At 45.6% G+C, this 23,802-nt stretch overlaps 1 protein-coding gene across 1 annotated transcript; it reads right to left on the bottom strand.

Moving 5' to 3' along the window:
- Positions 1 to 10,087: 10,087 nt before the first annotated feature.
- Positions 10,088 to 21,199, bottom strand: DNAJC22 (DnaJ heat shock protein family (Hsp40) member C22). The gene is made up of 3 exons (XM_029594677.1): positions 21,026 to 21,199; positions 18,739 to 19,894; positions 10,088 to 10,595 (listed from the first exon to the last, which is right to left on the bottom strand). The coding sequence occupies exons 2-3, from the start codon at positions 19,579 to 19,581 to the stop codon at positions 10,416 to 10,418; spliced, it is 1,023 nt and encodes a 340-aa protein (XP_029450537.1). The 5' UTR covers positions 19,582 to 19,894; positions 21,026 to 21,199; the 3' UTR covers positions 10,088 to 10,415.
- Between the last annotated feature and the right edge of the window lie 2,603 nt (positions 21,200 to 23,802).

Here is a 23,802-nt window from a genome sequence, read left to right as displayed (position 1 = left end):
CAGGTAGTCACCCACACACACCCATAGGGCCTAAGCCTTTTTTTTCAGCCGCCAATAGGATGGTGTCTGCTGTCAGCCACTGCGTTCTCCACCTCTCTTAGGTTGCCAGTTATGGGGTGGGCAGCAGCAGGAGTCACGTTTATCCTGACGTCATCTGCTGCTGCCGGGGGCCAGTCTCGCGGTAAAAACTGCGAGACTGGCCCCACAGCATCAGGAGATGAGATCGGGATAAATGCGGCTCCTGCTGCCCGGGGTTAGGGACATGTGTTGCCACTGAGCGGATCGGGCAGGGGTTTGTTTTATCCCTGCCCGATCCAGTGTTTGACTCTGGAGGCAGGGTGAGGCGGCGGCTGCGGTAGAGGTGTTTTGGAGGGGCACTTTTTGCTGCTTCAAAATTCTGCAGCCTGAGGCAGCTGCCCTCCTGCCTAATGATTGAACCGCCCCTGCCTGCACAGCCCTCATTCCTCCTTGTGCAGGGCTTCCTTTTACCACAGAAACTCATACAAGGGCAATGCCACGGCAGAGCCTGTGAATACGTGCTGGCTCACAGGTTCAATGCGGACTTCCACTACTAATGCTGCTGGTGTCTGAAGAACTCAAACTTGTGACCCCAGTTGAAGGTTGTGTGACCCCAGTTGGGGTCCCGACCCACAGTTTGGGAAGCCCAGGTTAAGGAGAGCATGTGTGGCTAGTGTCCTTGTGAATTCCAATCCTGGAGAAAACAACTGGGAGTAAAGGATGCAGAATAAAGATTGTGTAGATGGGCTTATTTATTTTTAATTTGGACATAACACTGCCCTTGCATACCAGCATTTTCTCCTCCTCTGCATTTGCTAAAATATTGGAGGCTTGTTTTATAACTATAAATAATCTTTTTTTTTCAGGGATGGTGGTGGTGGTGTATGACTGCTGGGATCTTCCCCATTGATTCCCATAGAGCCGGGGCAAATATGGGTTTTGTGGGTCCTATTTATCAAAGGCTTTTTCAACATCCAGCATTACCACTAGCCATCTTATCATTCCCCGCTTAGCTAGATGGAATATATGAAATGCTCCATGGGGTCCATATTCAGTCATTGTCTGGATAGCAAATGGGCCAATACAGTAAAGTCCGCGGGAGAGCGGACGAACGGCCTCTCTCCCAGCGCACATACAGGCCACTCTCCTGTGTGCGTGATTCTGCATTCAAATTAGGTCCGGTGATAAAAAGAGGCGCTAGGGACACAGCCACGGGTTCGGAAACTGGACGCCGGCAAAATTGAGTGTCCAGTTTTCAACCCGCGAGCCGCCTTCAAATTTTTTTTTTGTTTGTTTGTTAACTTTTTGTAACTTTCGTGTCCTCCGACTTAATATCGCCATGATATTAAGTCAGAGGGTGCACAGAAAAGCAGTTTTTACTGCTTTTCTGTGCACTTTCCCGGTGCCCGGAGAAATTAGCGCCTACCTTTGGGTAGGCGCTAATTTATGAAAGTAAAATTTTTATTTTTATTTATTTATTTTAGTTTTTTCTATACCGGCATTCGTGAGAGAATCACATCATGCCGGTTTACAATAAACAGGGGAGTGATAAAAGGTATAGTGAACGAAATAAATAACAGGTGCTGAACAAAAAACAGTTACAGTTACAATACAACAGGGATAAGTACAACTAGGAGCAGAGAAAAAATGATAGTAAAATTAACATAATATATTAACCGAAATTTGACAAGGTACATTTACAAAGATTTGATGAGGTACATTTACAAAAGATTATGGTATTTGCTAGGTCTTGTCCATTTGAACTTATTGTAGTTTTTTTACGTAAGGGTGGTGATAGGGAGTAATGGTTTTCTGCATATGGGTAGTGATTGGAAGATGGTTAGAGGAGAGTTATGATTTAATCCGAGTCTGGGAAGGCTTTTTTGAATAGCCACGTTTTGAGTCTTTTCCTGAATGTTGGGAAGCAGGGTTCCTGCCGTAGTTCCGGTGGGATGGAGTTCCAAAGAGGAGGTCCTGCTGTGGAGAATGCCCTGTCTCTGAAGGTTATATGAAGGGAGGTTTTGGAATGAGGTACCTGAAGAGATTCCTTATAGTACTCTCTTATGGGTCTGGAGGATGTGTGTTTTTTGAAAGGGATTTGTAGGTTGAGCGGAGCAATTTGTTGGATAGCTTTGTATATTGTGGTGATGGACTTATATAATATTCTATAATGAATCGGCAGCCAGTGTAGGTCTTTGAGGATTGGGGAGATGTGATCTCTTCTCCGTGTATTTGTCAGTATTCTGGCTGCCGTGTTTTGCTCTATCTGAAGAGGTTTAGTTTGCGATGATGGGAGACCTAATAGTAAAGAGTTGCAATAGTCTAACTTAGAAAAATGTGCAGCTTGGTTGCACATTTTCCTTTCTGAATCGCGCCGGAATACCTAATAGGGCCATCAACATGCATTTGCATTTTGCGGGTGCTACTAGGTTCGGGGGGGGGGGGGGGGGGGGGGTTGGACGCGCGTTTTCGACCCCTTACTGAATAAGGAGTAACGCTAGCGCGTCAAAAACGCCCAAAAGTTAGCCAGATAGGCCAATCCACCCCTGTCGATATATTTATCGGGGGACCAGGCATTCCCCGATGGGCCAGTCGCTCCAATCACATGGTTTTTCCTGCCCTGAAGAGAAACCTGTGGAGCCACGGCAGAACCCATTCTGTTGCAGCCTGAAGAGAGGCCTGCACAGCTGCAGCCAAGGCCCCTCCCCCCCACCTTGCAGGAGCCATGGGTAGCAGTGACCTTCTTCCACCTCCCTTCCAGCATTGAGGAGCAGTACTGCTTGAAAACTATATGTGTGTATGCTTGTGTGTATTTGAGAGAGACTGCATGTGTATGAAAGTGCAACAGAGTCTGTGTATGTGTGAGAGACTGCATATGTGTGATAGAGTGAGAGTGCCTGTATGTGTATGTGAGAGCCTGAGACTGTGTGTGTGTGTGTGTGAGAGAGAGAGAGAGAGTGAAAGAGCCTATGTATGTGACAGCGTATATGTGAGTGAGAGCCTGTATGTGTGACAGCATATGTGTGTGTTGGGAAGGGAGAGAGAGGTAAAGATTTTGAGGCCCCCTCCCCTAATCTACAACAATCTGTGGGTGACTGGAAATCAAAAGATCCCAGGTATGAACAGCTGGAAATGTTTAATCCTATTAATTTAAAATTTGGGGTGTTATTTTATGTCTGCTGTTTGAAATATTTGATGTTTGGGAAATATTACAAAAAAAATTATTTTAATTACTGGATGTTCAATGGCTATTGCCTGCTTGACATATTTATTCTTTTTTTCAGTCTGGTTTTAATATTATGAATGATGTTTTAATTCTCTTGACTTTATTGCTTAATGATGTTTCTGTTTCTTCTATTGTTGCAATGCATAATAGTCAGGCTTACTGTGTTTTCCAGTGCATGTGTGTGAGCAAGAGTGAGTAAGCCAGTGAATATGTATGTGAGTGAGAGAGAATAAGCATGCCAATGAGCATTTGTGTGAGCAAGAGGACTATTTAAAACAGTGAGCATGTGTGGGAGCCAGTCAGCATGTATGTGAGAGAAAATATAAGGGAGTTTGAGTGAGAATGAGCATATATGTTAGAAAGTGTGTATGTATAAGAGAGAGGAGAAAGTTTGTGCATACTTCCTATCCCTGACTAATCCATGACAGTCTGAGGATGACTGGAATTTAAAGGTCTTAGGTATGAAGAGCAAGGGATTTTTTTTAAGCCTTAGTTTTAATTACTGGATGTTATTTGATGCGTCTGCTGTTTTGAAATATTTTATTGATTGGAAAATTTAAAAATATATAACATTGTTTTTTTTGTTTTATCATCATCGACTGCTTTTAAATATGTATTCTTTTTACGAGTATGGTTTTACTATTGTGATTGATGGTTTATATATCTTGATTTTATTATTTCATGTTTACTGAGGAATGGTGATGTTTCTGTTTTTCCATCACTGTACTGCATACAAAGTCTGTCTTGTTATGGTTTCCAATTCAGTTTTTGTTTGCGAAACTTTATTGTCTATTCTGTATTTGGTGACAGTCTGTGTGTTCTGCATGTATGACTGAGATGAGGTATTCTGCTAGCATATAGTTTCTTTTTAGGGATCTATAGCAGCTTGGCTTGGCTTGGCTTGTTCTATTATCCTAATATCAGGTGTATTGGTGTTTTAGGGCCTGCTGTATTAGAGTGGTAGGCAGTGCAAAGCCTGGGGAACTATAAAAGCAGCAGACTCTGTAGCACTCAGTCCATGGGAATGCACTGGAATGGTGGTGGGGGGCATGGAGAAGTGGAGGCAAACTATAGTTACAAAAAGGGATGGGGTGAGCCAAGAGGAAGTGCATATGCAGTGTTGGGGAGACTTCTGTAGGCTGGGTTTTCTTCCTGAAAGGGTCAACTGACTGTGGAAACGGTGAGTCTCCTGGAGTGAGGGTGGGAATGGGAATGGGAAAGAGAGAGGGTGAGTGCACTTGCAGGCTGGGGAAGGGCTGGCACCAAGCAAAAACTTTTTCGATAATCACGTGGCAGTACTGGAGCGGGGATACTCACTGTGTGAGCATATGAGCAGCAGCAGCACAATGACAGAATGTGTGTTTCAGAAAGTGTGTGTGTGAGTGTGTATGTGTGAGAGAGTGTGTGTGTGTGTGAGTGTGTGTGAGAGTGTGTGTGTCTCTTTCTCCCTGACACAGAAAGACATCCATACATACACTTTATCTATGAAATAACCATACACAGTGAGCAAGAGTGTGTGTGTGAGCGTCTTTGTGTCTGAGAGGCTCTGTATGTGTCTGACACTGGTTGACAGTGTGGTTGTCACATTACTTGGCAATTGGTTCAAGAGCTAATTGGTTAGCAAAAGACTTTAATACCAGACCAGGAATCCAAGCAATAATTATGAGACATGTAAGCAGATTTGCGGGCGGATGGCAATCGATTGCATGGATGGAAGAGGGCATGCAGCTCTGTTTGCTCACCTCTGATCTAGGGTGTGTTCTACATCTTAGTTATTTAGGAAAAATGTGACATTTTATATTGGAGATTTTTTGGCTCATTTCTACCAGGCTCCAGGTCAGATGATATACCTTATGAAGGATCAGTTTGGTGTGCTTTTGGAAACTGTTGAAACTAGGGATGTGAATCGTTTTTGAACGATTAAAATTATCGTCCGATAATTTTAAAATCGTTCTAAACCGTTAGCGTACACGATACAATACAAATGCCCACGATTTATCGTCAGGAGCATTTATATTGTATCGTTAAATAGGGCACGGGAATTATTTGGGGGAGGGTGGGAAAACCGGCACACCTTTTAAAACAAATTCCATACACACCCCCACCCCCCCGAACCCCCCCAAAATGTTAAATTACCTGGTGGTCCAGTGGGGGGGGGGGGGGGTCCCAGGTGCGATCTCCCGCTCTCGGGCCATCGGCGCCATTTTGGCTACCACTGATAAAAAGGCGCCGATGGCCTGAAAAAAAAAAACCCACCCCGACCCTTTTCAAATTACCCCTTTGCTTCTCCCACCCTCCCGACCCCCCCAAAAACCTTTTAGATGTACCTGGTAGTCTAGCGGGGGGTCCAGGAGCCATCCCTTCAATCGTGCCGGTGCCGGTGCTGGAGGTTTCAAAATGGCGCCGATCGCCTTTGCCCTTACCTTGTCACAGGGAGCGACCGTCGCTCTCTGTGACAAGGTAAGGGCAAAGGCGATCGGCGCCATATTGGCAGTCTATCGCCTTTGCCCTTACCTTGTCACAGGGAGCGACGGTCGCTCCCTGTGACAAGGTAAGGGCAAAGGCGATCGGCGCCATTTTGAAACCTCCAGCACCGGCACCGGCACGATTGAAGGGATGGCTCCTGGACCCCCCGCTAGACCACCAGGTACATCTAAAAGGTTTTTGGGGGGGTCGGGAGGGTGGGAGAAGCAAAGGGGTAATTTGAAAAGGGTCGGGGTGGGTTTTTTTTTTCAGGCCATCGGCGCCTTTTTATCAGTGGTAGCCAAAATGGCGCCGATGGCCCGAGAGCGGGAGATCGCGCCGGGGACCCCCCTCCCACTGGACCACCAGGTAATTTATCATTTTTTTTGGGGGGGGAGGGCGGTCGGTGGGGTTTTGTTTATCTGCTCAGGCCTCACTAAAAATTTAACAATGTGAATTGGAATCGGAACGATTCCAATTCACAATCTCTAACGATCCGATTTTTCCCTCCCACCATCCGAACCTGATCGTTAAGACGATCGGGCACACGATTCACATCTCTAGTTGAAACACATGCTGCAGGGAAAATGCACAAGGGAGTCAAATAACTTGTGGGCCGGTTTTGAAAAAAATCCCCCAGGTTGATGTTTTCCTGCAATCCGCCCCTGCTTATCCAGCTAATTTTGGAGGTATATTCAATAGTGTAGCCACACTATTGAATATAGCCGGCTAACTTAAGGATAGTTCTTTGGCCCGACCAGACTTAGCCAGCTAAGTTATCTGGCTTACTCTGAATATTGAGTTAGTCAGATAACCTAGCCACATAACTCATCTTCTCCCAGTTATGGCCCCGGAATGCTCCTAACTTAGCTGGCTATTCTTAGTTGGCTAAAATATGGCCAGCTAGGTTCCCAAATATTCATGTAGCTAGATAACTTTGAGTTATCCATCTAAATTCTTCTGAATATATGCCTCCAAATTATCAACGACAGGGAAGTCCATATTCAAAAGCATTGAACCAGATAGCTTGGACATTATTGGCTAAATAAATATTTGGACACTTATCTGGCTAACTTCTAACTGGATAACTTATTATAGGTGGCTAAAGTTTGGCCCAGATAAGTCAGGAGAATTCTGTGGGTGTAACTGGGAGGAGATGTTAGTCAGATAGGTTTTCTGGCTCTGATGTTCAGAATTAGCGGGATAACTTATCCGGCTAAGTCTGGTTGTCCCATAGACCTGTACTAAAGTTAGCAAAATAAACGTATCCGGCTACCTTTAAGATAGCTGGGAGCATGCCGCTGAATATACGCCTAAGTTAGCTGGATGGTTTGATGTAAACATTTAGTCTTGCTCTTTAAAGTATTAAAACATAGTGAACCTGCTTATTGGAAGTCCTTATTGGTTCCATACGCCCCCTGCGTCCTAGTGGGAAAAACTTATTGGTCAATCCTCATCCCAGAATTGCCCACTTGGCTAGTACCCATCAGCGGGCCTTCTTTGTTTCCAGGTCTGTGTGGGGCGGATTTTAAGAGCCCTGCTCGCGTAAATCCGCCCGGATTTACGCGAGCAGGGCCTTGCGCGCCGGCGCGCCTATTTTCCATAGGCCTGCCGGTGTGCGCAGAGCCCCGGGACTCGCGTAAGTCCCGGGGTTTTTTGAGGGGGGGGCGTGGCCAATCGGCGCGGCATTTTGGGGGCGGGACGTGGCATTTCGGGGGCGGGCCTGGGGGCGTGGTTTCGGCCCAGGGCGGTCCGGGGGCATGGCCGCGCCCTCCGGAACCGCCCCCAGGTTGCGTCTCGGCGCGCCAGCGGCCCACTGGCGCGTGGGGATTTACTTCTCCCTCCGGGAGGCGTAAATCCCTGGACAAAGGTAGGGGGGGTTTAGATAGGGCCGGGGGGGTGGGTTAGATAGAGGAAGGGAGGGGAAGGTGAGGGGAGGGCGAAAGCGAGTTCCCTCTGAGGCCGCTCCGATTTCGGAGCGGCCTTGGAGGGAACGGAGGCAGGCTGCGCGGCTCGGCGCGCACCGGCTGCACAAAATCGGCAGCCTTGCGCGCGCCGATCCTGGATTTTAGCAGATACGCGCGGCTACGCGCGTATCTACTAAAATCCAGCGTACTTTTGTATGCGACTGGTGCGCCAACAAAAGTACGCAAACGCGCATCTTTTGTAAATCTACCCCTGTGTGTGGGAATGCCTTTACCCACCGCCATGAGAGAGACCGACGATCTAGCAAAATTTTGAAAGCAGCTTCAGACTGTCCTTTTTCAGGAAGCTTTCAATGAATTCATTGTATGATTGGATTATTTAAAAAAAAAAACATTTGACTTTGTTAATGTCTGTCTGCTTTAACATGTTGGATTGATTATGGGTTTGTACTCCACTTAGCACCGCACTGTTACGAGCAGATAAATATTTTAATAAAGAAACAGCCAAGCCACACAGCGGCTGAATATGAACCCCACCAAGTGCCTTCACTTTATAAAGCCAGTCTGATCTGAACTGGTTAAATTAAGCATCAGGTTTTGCACCTTTAATAGCCAAATCTTGGCAAGGATCTTTATATCTAAATTCAGCTGAGAGATGGGGGGGGGGGGGGGCTCGAAAAGAATTTGGGTCTTAGATATCCCTCCCCTTTTTGTGAATCAGCATAACAGTTGCATCTCCTAGGTCAGGGGATGCAGAGTCCTCCTGCAGGTAATTAAACAGATTAAGTAGTTCCCCGGATTTTGTCAGTTCCGTGCAATTGATGGATGGATAACTCTTCCTAGCTACCATCTCAGGCAACACTGTCTCTGTCTTCAGGGAGGACAATGGAGGATGAATTTTGTCTACGCTGGGAAGAGAGGATTTCTGCAATATGATTTCAGACGCAGTAAATGAGTTTTTGGAAATACATTCTTTAGGAAAATGCAGACCCACTCTATTCTGGGAAACCGTTAAGACAGTGATGATCAAAGGGAGGATTATTAGCTTCACTAGATACGTGCACAAAAACAGAATAATAAAGGGCAGATCCCTGAGTCCGGAGAGACGTAGCCTAGCTCTTGAATCCAAGCATTAAAAACAGTTGTTCTAAGAGGGTTTATAGGGCACTCCAGAGATGCAGGGCAGAGGTACAGGTACTGCAAGTTGGTCATACAGAAAAAATAACTAATGCTGCACCAAACAAAGGTTTTATGAATGTGGGAATAAATCAGGGCTCCCCTAGCTGAAATGTTAAGGAGGAAAACTCGGCAGAGAATAGCTGGCGTGTGTGCACCAGGCCAGACTACACGTCTTTTGTTAGGAATAAATGAAACCCTGAAGTCACACTTCACAGAGTTTACTCAAATGCAGGGGGTGAGAGGTGGGAGAGCGCAATACCCAGGGCGAATCAAGTGCACTGGGGGCCCTGGCACACTGAAATGATAATGTTGGGGCTGGGGCCCCTGTTCAGCCCCTCAGGGGGGAGGGGGGTGAACAGGGGCCCCAGGATGGCCCTGGATAGGAAGGAGGCAGAGGCAGGGGAATGCTCTGTGGGGGGGAGGGATTAACTCCTGTCCTCTTCTGTTCTCGGAGGATAAACATCACTATTTAGCAACACCGATTATGCACTCTGAGCTGGAAGGGGCAATGCCTGGTCTCTGAGGTCAGTCTGGATGGGTTTCGTTTGTATTTCTGCTCAGTTTTGTGAGTCTTAGGCTGGGCAGTGTCAGAACTCTTAAGGAAATCTACATGTGCCACACTCAGCGCCCGCCCATGGATCAGCTCAGCCTGAGAGCTGCATGGGGCTGTGATGAAGATCTGCTCTTCCAGTCTCCAGAGAGGCTGAGGTGGGGGAGTGCGGACTCTCCCTTCCTCCCTCTCTATCGCCCTTCCGCCGCTCCTTCCCTTGTTTTCAGCTTTCAGTCTTTCCTCGAGTCCTTCCATCTCATTTAATTCTTTTCTCCCCTGTCTCCTCCCTCTTTCTCTCTTCCCGTTTCATCTTCCTCTCAGCCCCATATCATCCTCTCCCCCTCTCCTCCATTCTAGCAACTTGTCACCCCTCCCCCCATCTCTCTCCGTCCAGGATCCTGTCTCCCCCCCTCCCCCTTCTTTTCATCCCAGTTTCCTTCCCCGCTCTCATCCAAAGTTTGTATCTCCCCGTCCGCTCCTCCCTTAGGTTCCAGTCCTTTCCATCGCTCCCTTCTGGTTTCTCTCTTCCCCTTCCCCTTATCCAACTCCCTCCACCCGCCCCAGGCTCCTGCTCTTTCCCCTCCATACCTGCTTCTCATGCCCTGGGCCCTCCCTTGCAGTGAGAGCAGCGATGTAGGGTTAAGCGTTCAAAAACTTTTAGTTACTTAGCAAAGTAAGGCATATCTACAATTCTACATGGCAAAGAAAAAAAAGAAAAGGCGGATGTAATGATTTTTTTTTTGTTTGTTTTAATTGCCAGCTGTATTATCTAAAAGGCTTTTGCTAGCATTACTGCCTTGTTTTTCTAATTTAATTGTAGGTTCGGTAATCCTGGGGTCGGTGCAGGTTAATCCTGACTAGTGCTGTGAAAGTCTTTGTTGTTGTTGGTTTTATGGGGTTTTTTTTTTTTTTTTATAAATCAGGCCACAGTTTTCTATTCCCATCACACAAGTGAGCGGAGGCCTGGGTCTCTGCCAGGAAACCAGGCAGATTTCAGACCCAAAGTGCTCTCATTCTCCAAGTTCTGGAAATTTAATAAACCAAAGGCAAGCTCTCAGATATTTTTAGGCTTGCGTGGCTGCGTGAGGGTCTCGTATGCCGCCTGGACCTCAATGAAATGCTTTTCGGCTTCCTCTGCATGGTGACGGTTGTGGTCTGGGTGCCAGATCTTCACCAGCTCCCGGTAACTCCTGTTGATTTCGTCAAGGGTGGCTCCTTGATGAAGGCCTAAAATCTAAGAAGAAGAAGAAGTTACAAAGTCTCTTGGAGCTTTTTGTCTTGCCTGAGGCTAGCGCTAGATCCTGTGCAGAAAGCACAAACCCTTGCTAAGTGCAGAGTGAACGAGGGATCCAAAGCTCTGGCCAGCCGTGTCATGGATGGAATAGCCCCAGCCCAACCCTGTGCTCCTTCAGTGCTCTCCCTTCTCAGCCTCTCTTTGTGCCATCTCCATCTCTGCTGTTTGCTGGAAAGGTGGTGAGAGCAGCCTCGGTTGGCCATGTGACTGCATGTCAAAAGAGACAGACTCAACCAGTCCTGGTTTTACCCCATGGAATGCAGGGAGATGTAGTTCTGATTTCTGCAAAGAAACACAGGACTAGACCTCCATGTGTTTGATTGATTGATTTATTTATTTATTTATTTATTTATTTATTTATTTATTTAAGGATTTATATACCGGAGGTTCCTGTATAATATACATATCACCCCGGTTTACAATGAACAGTAACTATCGCTTCAAGTTAGCGGTTTACAATGAACATGGTTTGATGGGGTAACATCAAACATGGTTTGATGGGGTAACATGATCAAACATGGTTTGATGGGGTAACATGGTTTGATGGGGTAACGCCAAGACTGGTTCGCCCTGCCCTGTTTCATATGGGACCCTCTTATAACCCTATAACAGCTGAAGATTTACCTTGAGTGAGGGTTTGTTTATTTGTTGGTTTACTTACGTCGATTTTAAAATACCGTTCCAGCAACAATGCTCAAAGTACTGTAAAAATAAGCATCTACAATTTAAAGATGGTACCATAATACATATACACATCATCACAGTACAAAACTCTCAATTTAAGCAATAAGTGACTAAAAGGCATAAACAAAAAGAAATGCATATAAATACTATCACCTTTCAAACCATCCACACAACTATAAAATAGCTAAAAGAATAAACATAGCAAGCCATGAACTCTAATATAGAAATACAGTAAATATCTTCAATGCAATATATAAAACAGTCATGTAAATTTTGTCATCAAAGCAAACACATGGGGATAGTAATTTATGCATAATTCAGCACATATATGTATGAGCAGGTACACCTCAGGTTACGCTTGTATTTTATCGGCCATGTATCACTGCCCGAATGTATCCATATATGTTTTGCCATGCGCATAGTTTTTTATGCAGGGATCAGCATGGTTTGTACACCTATTTTCTACAAATATGTGCACATATTTTATGTGCAAAATAATTGTAACAGATGTTCATAAGAAGCCTCCCCGTGTATAGGCAAAGACAGATATTTTATAAAGTTGGCTGCAGTATGCAAATACCTCGCTTATGAAAAATATTTATGCATGCACTTCCAGTTCACCAAGGCCTCTACCACTTGCCCAGACCACTGCCACCCAAAAACTGCAGTCAGATTTCATTCCTATGATTGATTAGCGGGTGTAAAAGCATGCACGCATGTTTGTTGATGCATGCACTTCCTCTGCTTATATAATGTGTATGCACATTCTTTCCAACCCTATGTCAGAATGCCCTCGCAGTGCCTTTGAAATGTCCTCTTTCTCCATGCATACTTTTCCATGCACAGCCGGAGTGCAAGCGTACTTGTGGCCTTCTGAAAATCGGCTTGGCCTGGACAGACTACTTACACGCGTACATGCCAATTTCACATGCACTAACCCTGAGTAAGTCTTTGAAAATGTACCCTACAAAGTCTCAGACAATCCCTTGAAAGACCACTTTTTAATCTAATGTCTAAAAATTAGATGATTATTTTCTAATGTGCATCCCTGGGATCAATGTAGGAGAAGGCATTGGAATGGGTTCTGGCCCAAGTTGAAATCTTTACAAGAAGATACAGTTTAAAATGCAGCCTGTGCAAGGACTGGCACTTTATCAGCTGCTCTTTTAAATGTAAAGGTCCGAAATCATTTAAGACTTTGAAAGAAAGATACAACAAGGTGAACCGAGCCCAACCAGCCATTGGAAGCCAATGTCGTTCCCTGAGAAGAGGGCTAATTTGGTCTCTAAATCTGCTGTTTTAGAAGAACTTGGCTGCAGAACTTTGAGCCAGGTGGATCTTGCACATACTCAGTCTGCAGACCAGCGTACAAAGTATTGGAGTAGCCCAGCTCAACTAATCACCGGGGTTGTATGGTACAAGATTGCCGTGGTATTTATCTATATAAATAAAAATGTTAAATAGTTTGGACAAAATCGCTAATCTCAGAAACCACTGAACCGATTGCTTTCAAATTTGGACACAACCTTCATTTCGCATACAGGAAGGTTCTTCTGTACTTACATTACAGATATGTCGCATTCCATATATTCCATAGTCATCCATGTTGATCCGTCCCTTGTTCCCCTATTACAGCTACTTTGCTCAATTGTTTCTTTGTAACTGTACTATTATACCGAGTTCAAATGTCCCTTGTAACTGTACTATTTTACCGAGTTCAAATGTTTATTGTAACTATACTATGTTCAATCGCTAGTTTGTTCTATTGTTCCATGTAAAGCCCACCCCTTTCTTTGGGTGTTTCACTGTTCTATGTAAACCGGAGTGATTTGTATTTCATACAAGAACCTCGGTATATAAAAATTGAAAATAAATAAATAAATAAATGTCACACCTGTGACAGGTAAAATAGGTTTAAAATTTTTTTGAGAAAACAGCGACATCTGCTGGACGTAAGCGCCATCTGTTACACCTTACACTAACACACGCTACACTAATCATTTCTCCAGTCCAGGTCCACGTTTCACTTCCATTTTAACACATTCGCGCACTTTTTTCGCTGGAAGATAACTATTTCCTTTTCAGATAAAATACACGCACCACCCTCCTCAGGCCCCCCCACACACTTGCCAAATTGATTTACTTCCCACAGCCTCCCAACACACACAAAACCACCCTCCTCACACCCCCCACACACATGCCAAATTTATTTACTTCCCAGGCCCTCACAACACACACAAAACCTGACAGAAGTCTGGGAGGCTCCAGCAAGGGGGCCAGGACCGGTCCGGGACACATCTCCTGCACTACGGCCGTCGGCTGCCAGCTATCAACATGGCGCCGACGGCCCTTTCCCTTACTATGCCACTCAGGGACACCAATGGCGGCAGTAGCCCATGTGACATAGTAAGGGCGAGGGCCCCTCGGCGCCATTTTCAGGACTGGCAGCCGGCGGACCTTTGCCCTTACTATGTCAGAGGACCTACCGCTGCCATTGCTCCACCCCACTGACATAGTAAGGGCAAAGGGCCGTCGGAACCCGTTTCAGTGCTCGCAGCCGACGGACCAATGCCAATACATTGCTCCCGGACCGCTCCTGAACGCCCGCTCCACCGACTGACATTTTTATCAGGTCTCGGGGGGTCTGGAAGGTGGGGGGTGGTAATGAATTTATTGCGAACATCTTGGGGAGGGGTCACGAGGGGGGGCAGGTTTCATTCATTCAGCAACTCAGGGGGCTACTGTTTTTCGCAGGGCTGGGGGAGGGGGTGGCAGGAGAGTGTGGGTGGTTAGTTTAAGAGAACTTTTCTCATAGGGTTGTTTTTTGGGGGAGGTTCACACACAAATATATATACTAAACTTGCACGATCTCGGGAACGCACCAAAATAGCCCTCTCCAGACCACAAAACAAATTTGGAAGTGCAAATTTGGTTAGGCACTCCCCTGTTTGGCTACATAACGCGCACAGACGCCCAGGGACAGACCACATTTAGCACCAACAATTTTAATTTCCCAGGTCTTGGGAGGGGGCAGGAGGGTGGGGGGTTATTATTTGATTTAAAGGGTTGGGGTGGGGGGGTTCCTACAGAAATAGAAAGACAAAGGTTTTCTGATCTGAAGGGTAGGCAGTAGGCGGGGGGAGGTGACAGTGAGGGGAGGGAGAATGAGGGGGGAGGTGACAGTGAGGGGAGGGAGAATGAGGGGGGGAGGTGAGTGTGAGGGGAGGGAGAATGAGGGGGGAGGTGAGTGTGAGGGGAGAGAGTTGGAGTGGGGACAGGGGAGGGAAGGGGGGGTGAGTGACCAAGGGGGAGGAGGATGAGTGACTGAGGTAAATGAGCAAGGGGAAGGGGGAGGGAGGGTAAAGAACCTGACTCTTGCACTGCAACGCGTGGCCGGGTACCGCTAGTTTTATATACCGTCGTTCCGAGTGAAGATCACAACAGTTTACAAAAGTAACATTTAGGTCAATACAAACTTTGGTATAACACATAACTTTAGTATAATATAAAAGGGGGGGGGGTCATGTGAATCTACAGGGATGTTCTTATACGTCTTAACTGAAGATAGGGGACATTGGGCTAACAGAATGGTGATTCTGTTTAGTAATTTACGTAATTGTAGGGGAGTTGTCATGACATACTTTGTTCTCTCATTACTTAATATTGTCTTTGTTCTCGATATTGTTGATTCTGCATTCTAATAGATTTAAGTTAGATTATAGGCATTTTTAAATAGCCAGGTTTTTAGTTCATGTTTGAATATCTTTCCGGGATCAGTCATATTATCTCCGGTAGTGAGCTCCACCGTTTAGGGCCTGCTATGGAAAGATCGTCTCTTATTTGCGTCAGGTGTGTGCTCCAAATTGTTGTAACAGTTAATAGTCCTTTTTTTGGGGGCCTTAGGGTTCATTGTGTTGTAGAGTCACGCCTATTAGTCTTATCGGTGTGGATGAATTTAAATATTCAGGTTAATACTTTGAAATAGATATATAAGAACATGCCATACTGGGTCAGACCAAGGGTCCATCAAGCCCAGCATCCTGTTTCCAACAGTGGCCAATCCAGGCCATAAGAACCTGGCAAGTACCCAAAAACTACATCTATTCCATGTTACCGTTACTAGTAATAGCAGTGGCTATTCTCTAAGTCAACTTAATTAATAGCAGGTAATGGACTTCTTCTCCAAGAACTTATCCAATCCTTTTTTAAGCTATACTAACTGCACTAACCACATCCTCTGGCAACAAATTCCAGAGTTTAATTCTGCGTTGAGTAAAAAAGAACTTTCTCCGATTAGTTTTAAATGTGCCACATGCTAACTTCATGGAGTGCCCCCTAGTCTTTCTATTATCCGAAAGAGTAAATAACCGATTCACATCTACCCATTTGGACCTCTCATGATTTTAAACACCTCTATCATATCCCCCCTCAGCTGGCTCTTCTCCAAGCTGAAAAGTCCTAACCTCTTTAGTCTTTCCTCATAGGGGAGCTGTTCCATTCTCCTTATCATTTTGGTAGCCCTTCTCTGTACCTTCTCCATCGCAATTATATCTTTTTTGAGATGCGGCGACCAAAATTGTACAAGGTATTCAAGGTGCGGTCTCACCATGGAGCGATACAGAGGCATTATGACATTTTCCGTTTTATTCACCATTCCCTTTCTAATAATTCCCAACATTCTGTTTGCTTTTTTGACTGCCGCAGCACACTGAACCGACGATTTCAATGTGTTATCCACTATGACGCCTAGATCTCTTTCTTGGGTTGTAGCACCTAATATGGAACCTAACATTGTGTAACTATAGCATGGGTTATTTTTCCCTATATGCATCACCTTGCACTTATCCACATTAAATTTCATCTGCCATTTTGATGCCCAGTTTTCCAGTCTCAGAAGGTCTTCCTGCGATTTATCACAATCTGCTTGTGATTTAACTACTCTGAACAATTTTGTATCATCTGCAGATTTGATTATCTCACTCATCGTATTTCTTTCCAGATCATTTATAAATATATTGAAAAGTAAGGGTCCCAATATAGATCCCTGAGGCACTCCACTGCCTACTCCCTTCCACTGAGAAAATTGTCCATTTAATCCTACTCTGTTTCCTATCTTTTAGCCAGTTTGCAATCCACGAAAGGACATTGTCACCTATCCCATGACTTTTTACTTTTCCTAGAAGCCTCTCATGAGGAACTTTGTCAAACGCCTTCTGAAAATCCAAGTATACTACATCTATTGTTTCACCTTTATCCACATGTTTATTAACTCCTTCAAAAAAGTGAAGCAGATTTGTGAGGCAAGACTTGCCTTGGGTAAAGCCAGCTGACTTTGTTCCATTAAAACATGTCTTTCTATATGTTCTGTGATTTTGATGTTTAGAACACTTTCCACTATTTTTCCTGTCACTGAAGTCAGGCTAATCGGTCTGTAATTTCCCGGATCGCCCCTGGAGCCCTTTTTAAATATTGGGGTTACATTAGCTATTCTCCAGTCTTCAGGTTACAATGGATGATTTTAATGATAGGTTACAAATTTTTACTAATACGTCTGAAATTTCATTTTTTAGTTCCTTCAGAACTCTGGGGTGTATACCATCCGGTCCAGTGATTTACTACTCTTCAGTTTGTCAATCAGGTCTACCACATCTTCTAGGTTCACCGTGATTTGATTCAGTCCATCTGAATCATTACCCATGAAAACCTTCTCCAGTACGGGTACCTCCCCAACATCCTCTTCAGTAAACACCGAAGCAAAGAAATCATTTAATCTTTCCACGATGGCTTTATCTTCTCTAAGTGCCCCTTTAACCCCTCTATCATCTAACGGTCCAACTGACTCCCTCACAGGCTTTCTGCTTCAGATATATTTTAAAAAGTTTTACTGTGAGGTTTTGCCTCTACGGCCAACTTCTTTTCAAATTCTCTCTTAGCCTGTCTTATCTCTCCAACCTAAACATGCATACCCTCCTCATCCAACCTAATAATGCGTACTGGACTTGATATGTTTATTTCTGTAAATGTTCACATTGTTATACTGTTGCAAAACTGCTAAGAAAAATGTTCACTTTGTAAAACGTTATGATGGCTCTACCGAATGACAGTATATAAAACTCATCAAATAAATAAATAAAATAAATCAATGTCTTACATTTAACTTGCCAACATTTATGCATTATCCTATTTTCTTCTGTTGGATCCTTCTTCCAATTTTTGAATGAAGATCTTTTGGCTAAAATAGCTTCTTTCACCTCCCCTTTTAACCATGCCGGTGATCGCTTTGCCTTTTTTCACCTTTATTAATGTGTGGAATACATCTGAACTGTGCTTCTAGAATGGTATTTTTTAACAATGACCACGCCTCTTGGACATTTTTTACTTTTGTAGCTGCTCCTTTCAATTTTTTTCTAACAATTTTTCTCATTTTATCAAAGTTTCCCTTTTGAAAGTTTAGCACGAGAGCTGTGGATTTGCACACTGTTTCTCTTCCAGTCATTAATTCAAATTTGATCATATTATGATCACTATTGCCAAGCAGCCCCACCACCGTTACTTCTCTCACCAAATCCTGTGCTCCACTGAGAATTAGATCTAAAATTGCTCCCTCTCTCATCGATTCCTGAACCAATTGCTCCATAAAGCTATCATTTATTCCATCCAGGAACGTTATCTCTCTAGCGTGTCCCGATGATACATTTACCCAGTCAATATTGGGGTAATTGAAGTCTCCCATTATTACCGCTCTACCAATTTGGTTAGCTTCCCTAATTTCTCTTAGCATTTCCCCAGCTTCAGTCTGCAGAGGACTCTTCATGTATGGAAACTCCAAGAAGCTGAACTCTGTACGCCATGCAACACCGGAGAAACAGAATCAGAAATGCTTCTCCTCTGGTGCTGTGCAAAATACAAAGATATCAGCGATGCACATTTCCCAGAGCTGACAGAGAGAATCAAAGATTTCCCACGAAAGGGCAGAAACATTACATAATCCTGGGGGAAAGAGGAGAAAGAGCGGTTACGGCAGGAAAGTGTGCGCTGTCCCGCCAGCAGAGACAACACGTGCCAGCATCAAAACCCGAGACATCTCCATAACCTGTAACTGTACTTTACCATTATCGTCATTTTGGAATTGTTTTCCTTCCGTTTCTTCCCCTTTTTATTTTAATCATTCTGTATATTTATTTATTTATTTACATGCAAAATTGCCATGCCAATAAAGTTATTGGAATCTGAATCTGTATGAAGGTAAAAAAGATGAAGTGGGGGAGGGGAGGACAGAGGAGCAGGAAAGTTGCTAGAGAGGAGACAGAAAGCAGGATTAGAGATGGAGGATGGAGGAGGGAGGAGTACGGGCGGGGACATGGAGGGGGGCAGAGGAAACTGAAGAGGAAGTTCTTACTTTGTAGGCCATGCCTTGTTTCTCACTCTGGAAGCTGCTGACAAATTCGTAGATTTTTTCCCATTCCCTGAAGTGGACAGCACCCAAGCCATCTCCGCCTACCACCAGCCTCCAGGCATGATACGGCAGGAGGAGGATGGACTCCAGGAGATGGCTGACACTAGGGAAGAAGCTGAGCCAGTCCAGCAGGGCTCCAATGCTCTCGGCCATGTAAGTGATGGTGGCAGTGGTGTTGTAGATGACGCTGTATGCCATTGGAGCACTGAAGGTCAGGTATGCCAGCCCTAGACGGTACAGCCGAAGGCTCAGGGGCTCACAGTCCTGGGAGAAGGGTTTATAGCGCCGGTTCTGTTGTGCAGCCACGCTGGTGGTGATACTGATAGGTAACATTGCAATGGCACGCCCGTAGAAGATGGGGGCTGTCAGGAAAGCTGTCAGCAGGGTGTTCTTCAGGTCTGATGTCTGCTCGCCCACGTTGGCCACTAAGTGGACCCCAAGCCCAATGGCTAGTGGCAGGGCTACAAAGTAAAAGGAGCTGAGGAAGGACAGGCCGATGACTGCTGCAATCCCAAAATAGATGCCAACTGCTATCTGGCCAACGAAGCGTATGGCACTCATGGGTGGCTCTGACTCGCGTGGAAGTGCTTTGGCACTCTCACGGCGGTTTGCTTGGGCCACAAAGCCTGGAATGTACCAGAACTCCCAGATCCAGCTCATGCCAAAGCCCCCGAAGGTGAGCATCCAGAGCAGCGCATGGCTGTCCCGGCCCAGATAGATGTGATGGAGGCCAAAGGGTCCCCCTAGGCTCCAGAGCACATAGGTCACAAGGAGACGTTTACCCATGCTGGGGGCCTTCCAGTTCTTGGTCCTTCTGCTCTCAGCTTCCAGGAAGCTCAAGTAGATGCTTTCAGCTCAGTTACAAAGGCCCCACTGGTACTCCTCACCTCCTCCTCCCCTGGAGATGTTCTCACCCTCACTCCCTTGCAAAGCCCCCACCTATGCACCTCCTTCCTACTGCCCTGCAAAGTTCTTGCCCCTGCTCCTGTGCAGAAGCCCACAGTCGGCACTCGTTCAGGGGGTGTGGAAGCGTCCTGCCCTGGAGACTCTCAAAGACCCATTCGGTCACTGCTAAGACGTTTTGCCATTGCCCAGCATCCTGAAAGAAAAGGGAACAAAAGACGTCATAAGTCACTGCTCTGCCGGATGAGGGGGAGTATTGTCTGTAAGATAGACGCAGGCAGCATTGGCTGGGATGCAGTGATCGGTTCCTTTAGACCCGCATGGGGGTATCCAACGGTGCAGCAGTTTTACAGAATAACGGAAAGCTGGAACAGAGTGGCATAGTCTGTACTGGAGTGCTGTAGTTGTGTAACAGAATAGTGCAGAGTTGTATAACAGTGTTGTGTAGCACAGGGGTGCTCAAAGCAGTCCTTAGACCCCCCCCCACCCAGCCAGTCAGGTTCTCAGGCTATCTCTAAATGAGATTTGCATGCATTATCTCCTATGTATGCAAATATTTCCCATGCATATTCATTAGGGATAGCCTGAAAACCCGACTGGCTTGGGGGGGGGGGGGGTGGAGGGCCAGTTTGAGCACCTCTGGTGTAGCATGTAGCAATGCAAGAGTGGTCTAATAGAGCAGTGGTTCTCAACCCTGTCCTGGGGACCCCCCCAGCCAGTCGGGTTTTTAGGATATCCACAATGAATATGCATGAGAGAGAATTGGCATGTTATGGAGGCAGTGTATGCAAATTTTCTCTCATGCATATTCATTGTGGATATCCTGAAAACCCGACTGGCTGGGGGGGTCCCCAGGACAGGGTTGAGAACCACTGTAATAGAGTGATGTAAGGAGTGGTGCTGAGGCACGGAGTGGTATGCAGTGTAATCCACCAGCATATAGTGCTGCTGTAGCAGAGAAAGCACAGAGGGCCTCCAATGGTAATCTAGAAAACTTATCTGAATGCAATGATTTCCACCTCCGGGGCTTTTAATGCTTTTTACAATGCCCAGGTCTATCATTCTCTGTAGTTATATTTAAACAGCAAGACTATAAATCCCAGAATGCACTGGCACAGGAGGAAAAGAAAAAAAAAACCCAGGAGTGGATTAGCTTTTCCTCCACCTGAAACTGTGCATGAGTCATCCTTGCCCCTCCCCGAAACCCATCCCCCCCAGAATGGTTTCTTCTTCACCCACCTTCAGTGACTGGAAACAGATTTACAGACGACACACAAAGTCATGCACAGCAGACAGGGTCCCTGGTGGCAGGCCTAAGCTCACATACCTTCTGCAGACTGTTCATTGAGGAAGATAGGAAAAATGTGCCAAGGAATCATTGCCTGGACCAAACTCCTGAGTCTGGCATTTAGCCCAGCGATGGCAGAGCCCTGAGAGAGGGGGATCTTCTGCCTCCCTATCCCCTCTCACTCTTTGCATTCATCCTGAATGGCTCAGTGGACTTTGGCCATTTCTGTACTGATTTCCTGTTGCCACAGATCAGACCGTGATTGGCTGATGAACTGTGCAATCTGCCCTGAATTACCTCAGAGATACACTGCCTCTTCCACACCCTGACACCGGCCCTGTAACTTCTGCCCTACTTCTATACTGTGGCATTTTCCCCTGTGCCTAGATTTTTTTTTCAGGCTCTGATACATAAGAATAAGGAAAAGCTGTTGTAGTTAATACACGAGCATTTCATATATCTGAGGAAATCCACAGAGCTTCTGCACAACACTGCTTTCACATTTATCAGATGTTAGTTAAAAAAAAAAAAAAAAAAGGCCTTTCAGCCTTTCCCTTATAAGAACACAAACCCAAAACATCAAGAGAAAGACAAGGAACCACATTCAGAAAGACCAACCAAGAAATATTAGCCACTCTGTGAAATTGGCTTCCACTTTAGGCCAGTCCTGACTTTTTAAAATTCCCCCTTACTGGTGCATTCTGGTACCTGTAGTGCTGATATCAAATAGAAGGCTCAAGAGCTTCAAATCCCACAATGCATTCGGATGCACATTTACAATCCAGGGCAGGACAAAAAAAACAGTCTCCCACCAGAAAATGCCCAGCAGAGGAGCACTGACCTGCTCAGCTCAACACTCCCAAAACTCTGCTTTGGTATTTTCTTGGGGGGTTTTTCAGCCCCCATGTGCAAACATGCTGGAATTTTTCGTTTTGCATTATGTATTGACATAGCAGGATGAGGAACTGCAGAATGTTTAGGGGCTGCAAGCTGGGAAACCAGAGCTGGCTCAAAGTGTCTCTGCTGGGCTGGAGTCAGCTGGGAACTGTGTGTTGGGCCCACCTGATTTAGACTCAGGACACTTCACTCTTCTGACGCTTTGTACCTGTGCTGCGAAAGTAACACACAAGGGCTGTGGTAAAAGGTAAGCATTACGCAGGACAGAAGAGTCAGTGGTAAAGACTGTTCCCGGTTTCTGATGACCGTCAGCCTGGTCTCTGGCTTGGAGGGAGGATGAATAATACATCTGCCTGCAATTAAAACTGCAGTACGCCCTTCCGCACCAGGGCTGCGTGGACAGCAGGTGGCGCTGTTGCCTCCCAGGTAATGCACTGAAGTCCATGACACGGGTGAATCAGATAAACCTCCGCCGATCTGACAGGCTGATGCAGAAAGCCCTGCATTCAAACTGTGCGCTGAAGTCCAGCCTATGGTTTTCTAACACCAAGCCCCTTTATGTTTTTTAATTCCCAGTATGGTAAACTAATGATATGCTAATGCATGGGGAGTTAATCCGCGTCCGACAGCGGGTTAAACAGTGCGCTGGGCTGAGCACACTGTATTGCATCGGCCCCTTAGAATGCACGTTTTGTGTGCGTAAAACTTCCTTCCTGCATGGGCAATAACGTTTGCATGTGCAAAACATGCATTCAAGTGCGGGTAAACCTGTGCACTCTGCCAAACCCACCTTATTGCATTGGCTTGCGAAAGAGGAAGAAACTCCTTCCTTCCTTTTATTTATTTATTTGATTTCATAATTTTTATATATCAAATTTTCATGCGAGCATATCAAATTGGTTTGCAGTATTTCACAAATATTCATTTAAAAATATTTGCATTTCCAGAAGAATAAAGTAAGTAGCCTCATAGTTTCATAATGTACATAAAACAGTAAATTAAAATAGTAGGCTGAATAATCCAAAAATGTAATCAATTATAGAGACAGTATAGTAGGAGTAGAGATAATAAAGTCAAAAATATATACCTTACCTTGGTATAACATCAGTAGTTTGAACTCATTCAGTTAACAGCTCTTGGTAGGCTTGTTTGAAAAGCCAGGTTTTGATGCCCTTTTTAAATAATCTGATATCTGCTTCTAATCGTGGTTCCTGTGGAACAGAGTTCCATAGTTGGGGTCCAGCAATAGAGCGAGTCCTTTCTCTTACGTTATTTAGATGGGCAATTTTAGGGGAAGGAACTGGCAACATACATTCCCTTATTGCTTAAAGACCTTGAATTGTTTGAGCCCCTGAACAGCTTCTCTGCTGGCAGCCAGGCCAGGCTTTTTAACACTGAGGGGCTGATGCAACAAAACCGCGTGGTAAAACGGGCGCTCGTATTGCCAATTAGAGATGTGCTTCGGGTTTTGCTATTGTGACGGGCTTCGTTTCGGCCCCCCCCCCCCCCACAATGGGAATTTCGTTTTTCCCGCGGTTTGGGGGGGGGGTTTCGGGGGCCCCAATTTTCAGGTTAGCGTGTGCTAACTCCCGATAGTGCACACTATAATGTGTCAGAGTTAGCGAGCGCTAACCCGAAAAATGAATTTTTCCGAAATTTCAGAAAACATTCATTCGTTGAAATTGCCTAATTTGGGAAAAACGAATGCACGTCCCTGTTGCTAATGCGTGCACAGCCGCCTCTCCTGGGCGCCCGGTGCAATAATCTAGTGAGCCGCCACACTGGGGGAAATTCTGCGTCCCTGGCACTCCAAAGCATCGGGCGCTGTGGAGAGGTGGCTGAGTGTGCGGGTTAGTGCGCTACCGCAGGGGCTCTCTGCGAGCAGGGAAAGGCGAGGCAGATAACCTTCTCTCCTCCCA

This window comes from Rhinatrema bivittatum, chromosome 3, assembly GCF_901001135.1.
Source record: "Rhinatrema bivittatum chromosome 3, aRhiBiv1.1, whole genome shotgun sequence".
Taxonomy (NCBI): domain Eukaryota; kingdom Metazoa; phylum Chordata; class Amphibia; order Gymnophiona; family Rhinatrematidae; genus Rhinatrema; species Rhinatrema bivittatum.
Note: the sequence above shows the minus strand (reverse complement) of the source record. Positions and strands in the feature narration are given on the sequence as shown.